Source organism: Portunus trituberculatus, chromosome 10 (assembly GCF_017591435.1).
Source record: "Portunus trituberculatus isolate SZX2019 chromosome 10, ASM1759143v1, whole genome shotgun sequence".
NCBI classification, from domain to species: domain Eukaryota; kingdom Metazoa; phylum Arthropoda; class Malacostraca; order Decapoda; family Portunidae; genus Portunus; species Portunus trituberculatus.
This window is the reverse complement of record NC_059264.1, coordinates 2,612,272-2,621,582: the sequence shown is the minus strand read 5'-3', so window position 1 is coordinate 2,621,582 and position 9,311 is coordinate 2,612,272. Positions and strand designations below refer to the sequence as shown.

The following is a 9,311-nucleotide window of genomic DNA, read 5'->3' as shown; positions in this document are numbered from 1 at the left end:
CTTTTTTTCTTATCCATTTTTTCTTTTTCTTATCCATTTTCTTTCTTTTCTTTTCCACTTTCTTTTTCTTTTTAGGGTGTTTGGATGTGGTTAGATTAAGTGTTCAATTGTTTTTCCCTGTTTTTCTTTCAATAATGTGGAAATGTTGTTAATCCACCACTAGACCCATAAAAACACCCTTAAAATCCTGTACAACTATTTGAAATGTTTTGTATTTTAATCGTTTTCCCGTTTGTAATGTGGAAATGTAGTAAATCCGTCTCTACAACCACAAAAACACACTTAGTGACCCGTACAACTGTTTTGTAAGTGTTCCGATATGTTTAGATTACGTTTCATAGTGTTTTTTTTTTTTTTTTTAATAATGTGGAAATGTTGTTAATCTGCCACTACAACCACAAAAACACCCTTCAAAACTTGTACAACTGTTTTGAAAGTGTTTAGATATGATTAGTTTCAGTTTGACAGTGTTTCTCCTTTTTGAATTGTTGAAATGTTAATCTACCACTACAACCACAAAAAACACCTTAAAAATGTGTCTGACTGTTTAAGAAGAGTGTTTGGATATGATTAAGTTAGATTTGATAATGTTTCTCATGTTTGTAATATAGAAATGTTGTTAATCTGCCTGTAGAACCATAAAACATCTTTAGAAAACTAGTTAGGTTAGGGTAGTCAGTCAGTCAGTCAATCAGTTAAGGTGGGTTCACATTTGCCAAATTGCTACTGAAATTGCAAGTTGCTAGAAGTATTGACTCATCCCTTCTAGTCAGAAAGTGTCACACATAGCAACTGGAAAGTGTGGAAGTGAATGTAAACAAAAAACAGCTCCCCGCTAAGATGTCTTCCTCCAGTGACGATGCCAAAGCACTACTGCCTCACTCTCATGGAACGAGGAGGGGTGCTGTGACCTCTCATGCATCCGCCTTCCCAGGTAGTTGGGGAAGGTTCGGGCACACGTGGGGCAGGTGGGACTCCTACCCTCTTGCAATTCTGCCATGTCTGTGAAGCCTGAACAGACTAGAAATCTTTGGCTTCGCAATTGCTCCAAATAAACTTGACTATTGTGTGGCAGATCACATACAGCAGAAGCAAAACACAGCAAAAGCTTCCTGGGGGAGGGAAAGTGTTAGCCGCTCATAAATTTTGGGATCGTTTCCCAAAGTTTAGGAGCGTTGCCCGGCAGGAGGCCACGTGGAGGCCCTTTCCTTTAACTAGGTCTATTATCCTCTTCACCAGTAGCGTGTAGATGCCTAGTTACTCCTAGTTGTTCTTCTTTTGGCGTACCGGAAGAGTCAACAGAAAAGAAAATGGCTGTGGATACGTCCCTGGCTAAGTAGAAAGAAAGAAAGGAGTGTGTACCACACTCTAAATTCGCCTACATTTATCATAAGAAAATTGATAATCTTAAGAAGACTCTGCACAATTGTGATCAAATTATTAGATCCTGACAAGTCTTCACTCCTCACCTCCAGCAACACCCTGCATTGAGGCAAACAGTTCTTGTAGAGTGGCAGCTATTTTGTCCAACGGCAATTTGCTTTATTTACTGTATAATTCATTTCTGGGGTCCCAGATGTGTTCTTTTCCCCTCACCAACTGTGACATCTTCTCTATCTCTGGAGAACACATTACTCTGTGACGTCATGACATGGTACAGTGGATCCGTGTGTGCTTTGGGATCCGAGGGGTCTCCAAGCGCACGGGTTCGAATCCTGTCTACGGTCTGAGTGTAGGTTGGGCTTCCTCACTCGGGGCAACGGTTTCCTAGCGGGTGGGCTTTGAGATAGGAGGTACCTTAATAAGTATCCCCTTTAGCCCATAAATTCCTGTGAAAAGCCCACATGGTAGAAATAACAAATAAAAATAAAAATAAAATAAAATAAAGTTGCAAATCGACTAGCAAGAGCAACATGTTAGTCTTGTTTTGCAACTGGTTTCTGCAGTTGCTAGGCACCAATATTCAGTCGGAAACTCTACCGATGTGCAATTTCAGTCACAAATTGGCACGTGTGAATCCTCCTTTAGTCAGTCAGTCAGTCAGTCAATCAATCAATCAACTAGTCAAATATATAACAGTAAAACAAACAAACCACACACATTTCAAGCAACACAAGCAAACACTCACCACCACCATTCAAAACACCACATTACATTTTTATTAACACTTAAGGGCCTTGTACCTGTGTGAGAGTGGCAGGGACCTTGGAGGGACCTCGCTGCTGTGGCTGTGATAGAGTTAAGGTGTGTTGGGACCTGAGTCATTGGCTGTGCAGTGTTTAAAGTGTGTTAGAAGTGTTACAAGAAGTATTACAGTGTGTCTACTCTAAAGTGTCTCCTGGGTCTGGGTGGGAATGGTGTCCCAGGGAAGGCGTGGTTGTCAGATCTTGAGGCAAACTGTGAGCTGTCCTTGTGATGAGTGCGTTGATCAACAGAAAACAAGTATTATTCACATCAAATCAATTACGTTATCAATAAGCTACAATGTTTTAAATCCAGGAGCCATTTTAGAGACAGACAGACAATAGGAGGAGAGAAAAATGATGAGGAGTGAATGATAGAACAAGAAAATAACAAGCTTCTATTTTCTTTGTAGCTATTTTTTTCTTTTACAAGACTGTGGTGTTTTTTTTTATTTGTGTGTGTGTTGCACTGTTTGTTTGATCTGGTGCAGTCTCTGACGAGACAGCCAGACGTTACCCTACGGAACGAGCTCAGAGCTCATTATTTCTGATCTTCGGATAGGTCTGAGACCAGGCACACACCACACACCGGGACAATAAGGTCACAACTCCTCGATTTACATCCCGTACCTACTCACTGCTAGGTGAACACCACCTACACGTCAAAGGAGACACACCCAAATATCTCCACCCGGCCGGGGAATCGAACCCCGGTCCTCTGGCTTGTGAAGCCAACACTCTAACCACTCAGCTACCGTGTGTGTGTGTGTGTGTGTGCTCTCGGTTACAGCTCATATGATTGTTGTTTTCCTATATAAAAGTTTGTCTTGTTTTTCATGGTTTTTATTACAAGTTCCTCCTCTTTCTCTTTCTTCTGTAAATGTGTGCAATACATTAATAAGTGTGTATGTGTGTGTGTGTGTGTGTGTTGCCACGGAGAAAGGATTAGTCACTTGTTTCCATTCTCCTATGCCTTGTTTCCCCTGTTCCCCTCCCAGCCCTTCTATTGTTCCCTCTTTCCCTTCCCAGCCCTGCCAGTGTTCCCCTCTTTCTCTGCTCACCTCCAGACACCTCTCTACTTTTCTCCTCTCCTCCTCCTCCTCCTCCTCCTCCTCCTCCTCCTCCTCCTCCTCCTCCTCCTCCATCACTGTTCTCCTCCTCTTCTCTTGCCACCTCCTCATCCTGCTCTCTTCCTCCCTTCTGCTTTTCTCCTTTTCTTGCCACCTCCTCCTCCTCCTCCTCCTCCTCCTCACCCATCCCACTTCTCTCTTGTTCTCTCACCATCTCCTCCCCCTTCTGCTCTTCTCTTGCTGCCACCTTCTCTCCTCCACCTCTCTGTTTCTCCTTCTCTCTCTCGCCACCTCTTCCTCCTCTCCATCCTTCCTCTTAAATCCTCTCACCACCACCTCCTCCTCCTCTTCCCTTGTGTTCTCTTCCCTTCAGATACGATTAATTTTGCCGGACCTCCACATTCACCCCTGTCAACCCAAGACAGCTCAGCAGCACCAGGTGAGGACAGGTAATGAGGGCTGAGGAGATAAATGGAACTTCCTGACTGTTTCTGTATTTCCATCTTCCTACGACTTGACTTCTTTTAACAGGTCTCAAGACATTTGCCCCTCAATTTTGACTGATTCTTTCTTTCATGGAGACTACAATTGAAGTGGGCCATTTTTTTTATTCTAATAGTTTTTTTGCCCTTGGGAGTTTTTCCTCTTACATGAAAAAAGGCAAACTACTGTAATGTCAAGCCTCCCGCCTCCTGCCTCCCCTCCTTCAGTAGCGATTAATAGCATAACTCCTGGCGTGAATGACAATTTATTTTCTACTGTTATTGCAAAGGTGGTGGTTTTGGTGTAATCCTTATTGGTGTATTTGGTGTTTTGTAGTGAGTTTGGTGTGTGGTGGTACATGTTTCATAGATTTACCACAATGCCATTAACCCCTTCAGTAGCATGATGTGTTTCCATATTCATTCGGGTGACTATTTGGTGATTTTATACAGCTTCAGAAGCTTATGTTGGGGGATTGAAATAGTGAAGACTGGGTATTAGTCTTCTGACCTCCATTGACTCTTCCTAATGTCAATAAAATAGTCTTATTACAGCCAAACTATCTTAAAATGTCCTGAAAAAAAAAATTAGTCTTAAAATGCCCTGAAAACATGATAAACTGTCTTAAAATGCCCTGAAAACATGACAAACTGTCTTAAAATGCCCTGAAAACATGACAAACTGTCTACATATTCATTCTGGTTATTATTTGGTGATTTTATACAGCTCATGTGGGGGATTGAAATAGTGAAGACTGTGGCCATTAATCTTCTGACCTCCAAAGACTCTTCCTGTTGTCAATAAAATGGTCTGATCTCTCACAAATCCCAAGGAAAAAAATGTGTTCCAGTACTGAAGAGGTTAAAATAGTGAAGACTGTGGCCATTAATATTGTGACCTCCATAGACCCTTGCTAATGTCAATAAAATGGTCTAATAGCTCACAAATCTCAAGGGTAAAAATATCTCCAAGTACTGAAGTGGTTAAATACACCTGCATCTAGTGTTAATACAAAGGTGAGCACAGGTGTGGCAGGGACACAGGCAATGGTAGAGGCAGATGACGGTGATGTAGCTGTATATTGCCAACTTTCACCACTCAGTACCGATGAACAGTGAAATCTAACTTTGGAAAGCAGTGACTGAGAGAGCAAAGCGTTTCAGAATACAGGCTTTAAATGTGGAAGAGAATGTGTGTTGGAGAATGTGGAGGTGGAGTGAGAGAGGTATGAGAGAGAGAGCCGACAGGAGGGAGATAAATGCAAGTTATTGTGAGCGATTTAGGACTGAAAGAGATGAGAGAGTGGAAATACGGAAGACAGGAAGGGAATGGATGATGCTGGAACGGTGTAGGTAGATCATACAGGATGGAGGAAAGGAGGAAAGAATGGAGGAAAAAAGAATTAAGGCTGGTGGAGGAAAAGGTATAGAGAGACGATCAAGTGGAAGTTGTGAAGTTGGAAGTTCCAATCCAAAGGCAGAGAAACTGAGAGGGATGAAAGTGTGAAGATGACAAGAATGGAATGAAGAGTGTAAGATGGAGGAGAGGAGGAAAGAATGGAGGAAAAAAAAAAAGGAAAGAAGGCTGGTGGAGAAGGTAGAGACGAGTGGAATGATGTTTGAGGCTGTGAATGACTTGGAGAAAATGTGGCGTGCTGGAAGTAAGGAATTATCAATGAAAAAAGGAATGATTAGTGAAAAAGATATTGTTACTTTTCTCTTCTTGTCTTTCGTTTGTCATGACAGGAGTTGCCGATCCAAAGGCAGAGAAACAGGAAGGAATGAAAGAGTGCAGACAGGAAGGAAATGGGTCGTGTAGGATGGAGGAAAGGAGGAAATGGAGGAAAAAGGAAAGAATGGAGGTGGATGAGAAGATAGGGAGACGAGTGGAAGGATGTTTGAGGCTGTGAAGGATGTAGAAATAAATTAATGAAAATGATGTTGCTATTCCTTTTTACTTCATTAATTAATTGATTGATTGATAACTTTATTGCTGTAGCTGTATTGTCTTTAGAAAACTGCTCTTTTTTTTTCTATTTGTCTTTTGTTTGTCCTCAATTGATCTTTAAGGGAACTGGCAAACAAGTGGGCCTTTTTCATACATATATTTCGTTACCCTTACCCTTTCCCCGTCTTGCATAAAAAATGAAGGAATTGCCTACTTTCTGATCCAAAGGCTGAAACACTGAATTGTGCGCCGTTGTAAAGACAGAACACCCTAACAACTGAACTGGGCGAATTGAGTCTGTTAGTTTGTGTTTGAGTGCGTCTGAGTGTGTTTGAAAGTGTGTCCAGCCGCCCACTCCACCCACTGAGTCCGCGATGGGCGTGGAACAGCAGGAGAAGCAGCAGGAGGACGGGCGTGACCTGGCGTTCCTACGGGAGGTGAAGAGGGACCTGACCACGGCGCGGGAGGAGTGTGTGAGGCGCGGCCTGCTCCACACCTGCAAGTGGTGAGGGTGGTGGTTGTAGTAGTTGTAGTGGTGGTGGTAGTTGTAGTGGTGATGGTTGTGGTGGTGGTGGTGATAGTGGTTGTGGTTGTGGTGGTGGTGATTGTGGTAGTTGTAGTGGTGGTGGTGGTGATGGTGGTTGTGGTAGTGGTGGTGGTGGTGGTTGCATTGTTATTGTTGCCCAGCGGTGCCAGCGATTCTTTACATTTAGTTAGTTTGCCCAATGGCCAACAAATGAAACCCAGCCTGGTGCTGTGACCCGCTGCACAGCACCTGAAGGGTTACCACACAAACCCTGGCATCACATCCTCCCCATGGGGCCACACCACCCCTGGCTGCCCACACAGGCTGTTAACCAAGCCATACAGTGTTGCCCAATAGAAGGTCTTGGAAGGATTTACTTTGACAATTTGTAGTTTCTCCCAACCAACGATTTTTTTAGGAGCATTAAATAAAAGTTATAGTGTTGTGTTTGGCCAGTAACCCTTAGGGAGACACTGATGTGTTGTTGGGGACAGCCTTTGCAACAAAACAAAATCATCTGCCAACCCATTGTTGGTAACACTGCTCAACAGTAATAAAACAACGCTCGCTCAAAATATTTTCAGAGCTTTTTGATGTGACCGTTGATTTTTTACCTCTTCTGCAACGCACATTACTTAATTTAATGCTCCTTCACCTAAAAGCCACGGTTTCCCACAGGTCCCCCAAGGAATGAGAGGTGTGCACGAGTTGAAGGTGAAAAAAACATCATAACTTGAAAAACATTCACCAGCGACAGAAATAACACATGTCACCAATCATTGCACCACATTGCTCACCAGATTAACATGAAACACATCACAGAGTCCATGGGTGGCTCACGCTGCAAATTGACCGTTGTATGCAAAGAGTAGTAAAGGATTCTCTCTCTCTCTCTCTCTCTCTCTCTCTCTCTCTCTCTCTCTCTCTCTCTCTCGTGTATTTATTTGCATATATTTCCACATTACAGCGTATATTTCACACATTACAACATACATACAGATAACTAATTTTACGCAAGTTTATTTTACGCGTTTTTCAAATTACACAAAGGCCAAAATCCTAACAAGGTCTTCATTTACCTACATATATATTTTTCCATTTGTACGCAATAATTCACTAAGACGCCACCAGATGTCTCACACCAGTTCCTGTCTGCAACTGACAGGTTTTTAAAAGGCTTTAGTTGAAGTGACACAAGTTTTTAAAGGCTCTAGTTGAAGTGACGTGGGTTTTTCAAGGCTGTAGTTGAAGTGACGTGAGTTTTTAAAGGCTCTAATTGAAGTGATGCGGGCTTTTAAGGGCTCTAGTTGAAGTGATGCAGGTACGACTTGTTGAGCAGTCCTCAGAACCCTGTTAACAATGTGGACGATTATGCAAAATGCCAACTCAAGGTGTTTTCAGACACATATAAAGGTGTCACAAACAGGTTAAAAGCCTCTAAAACTGCCATGAGCTCACAGCAACACTGGCGTTCTTCACCTGTCAGAATTAAAATTGGTGATTCAGTAATGGTTAAGGTCCCTGAGAGAAACGCAAAGTTAGCTTCTAAATTTGTTGGACCGTGTCTGGTAGTAAACAAACTCCATGGACATAAATTTGAAATACTAGATCCATTGCTGAACACGCTGAAGTTGTGCACTGCGATTGGCTTAAACGGACTGATGTCAAGCCTAATCTGGATTTAGCTGAAACAGCCTACAGTATGTGGATAAAACTACTCTGCTTGAAGGTGCTCAGGGTGTCGCAACCCATGATTATAACCTTCGTCCTCGTAATTAAAGCTCTTAAATCTATTCCAGAGATGTTTGTCTTCTTGGTAGATGAGCTGTAAAAAAAATAATAATAAATAAATAAATAAAATAAAAGATCTAAACAATTAATGTCTGTGGGCAAAGGTAACAACAAAGCTATTAACTTAGATTGCAGGAATATTGCTAGGCTGGAAAAGCAGATGAGTGAACTAGCTTCCTTATTTCATAAAACTAACAAGTGATTTGTTGCATTCATGATTGACTCAGATAAATAAAACAAATTACTATAATCTCCATAGGTAGGATGCATTTTATCTAGGTATCACTACCAGCGAGAAATAAATGTAATGCACAACACAATACACCCAGTGGAGATTTCCCCCGTCACATGACCGACGCCCTTGTGTCAGCATCTTGGAGGCTGGGCACTGCGGCACCGGCGAAGGCAGTAAGAGTATAGCCGGTGACTGGGAAGTGCGGGGTGTGTCAAGTGTGTGTGCGTCTGAACTGTGTGCTGCGGGAACTTAGTGACTCTGTGAACTCAGTGACATTACAAAAATTTTCTCGAGTTTTAAGCAGGTTTCCGTATGTACTTGTACGTGGCGTGTGGACACCACTTGTAAATTTGTACATAATATACAAACTTTTTATATCATGAGTTTTCCTTGTACACCTGTGTTGCTTAAGAACACCAAAACTACCAGCAAAACCACTCGGCTGGACAACAGATAAAAACAATAAACTTAATAACTTTATTTGGGCTTACAGAATGTACAGTTGGTCTGCTAACCTATATTCACATATTACAGCATATATTTACACACTGCAGCATATATATTGACATTACAGCACACATTTCACACACTGCAGCATATATATTGACACTACAGCATACATTTACACATTGCAGCATATATATTCACACCTTACAGCATATATTTCACACTTTATAGCAAATATTTCACTCTTTACAGCATATATTGACATTACAGCATATATTCACACCTTACAGCATATATATTGACATTGCAGCATAAATTTACACTTCACAGCATATATATTGACATTAAAGCATATATTCACAGATTAATCCACTCATCCCTCCTTCCCCTCCCTGGCAGGCTGAGTGAGTTGCTGGTGTGTGTGCGGGATGTGGAGGTGGAGGAGCCCCTGCCGCGCTGCCCCCCCTTACAGGAGGTGCTGGGGGAGGAGCTGGACCACTACAATTTGGCCAAGTCCTATTTTGATCTGAAGGAGTATGACAGGTGTGGTGGTGGTGGTGATGGTAGTGGTGGTGGTAATTTTATTTTCATTGTTTATTTTTCTTTTTAATACATGTTTATATATTTTT

The 9,311-nt window shown here is 42.1% G+C and overlaps 1 protein-coding gene across 1 annotated transcript in view; it reads left to right on the top strand.

The window, feature by feature from the left end:
- Positions 1 to 5,939: 5,939 nt before the first annotated feature.
- The window catches only part of LOC123502081 (cell division cycle protein 23 homolog), a 14,906-nt gene continuing 11,534 nt past the window's right edge, over positions 5,940 to 9,311 (top strand). The window contains exons 1-2 of the mRNA XM_045251238.1: positions 5,940 to 6,188; positions 9,082 to 9,225. Coding sequence (XP_045107173.1) covers positions 6,058 to 6,188; positions 9,082 to 9,225 — 275 coding nt within the window. The 5' untranslated portion in view covers positions 5,940 to 6,057. The remainder of the gene's footprint in view (positions 6,189 to 9,081; positions 9,226 to 9,311) is intronic.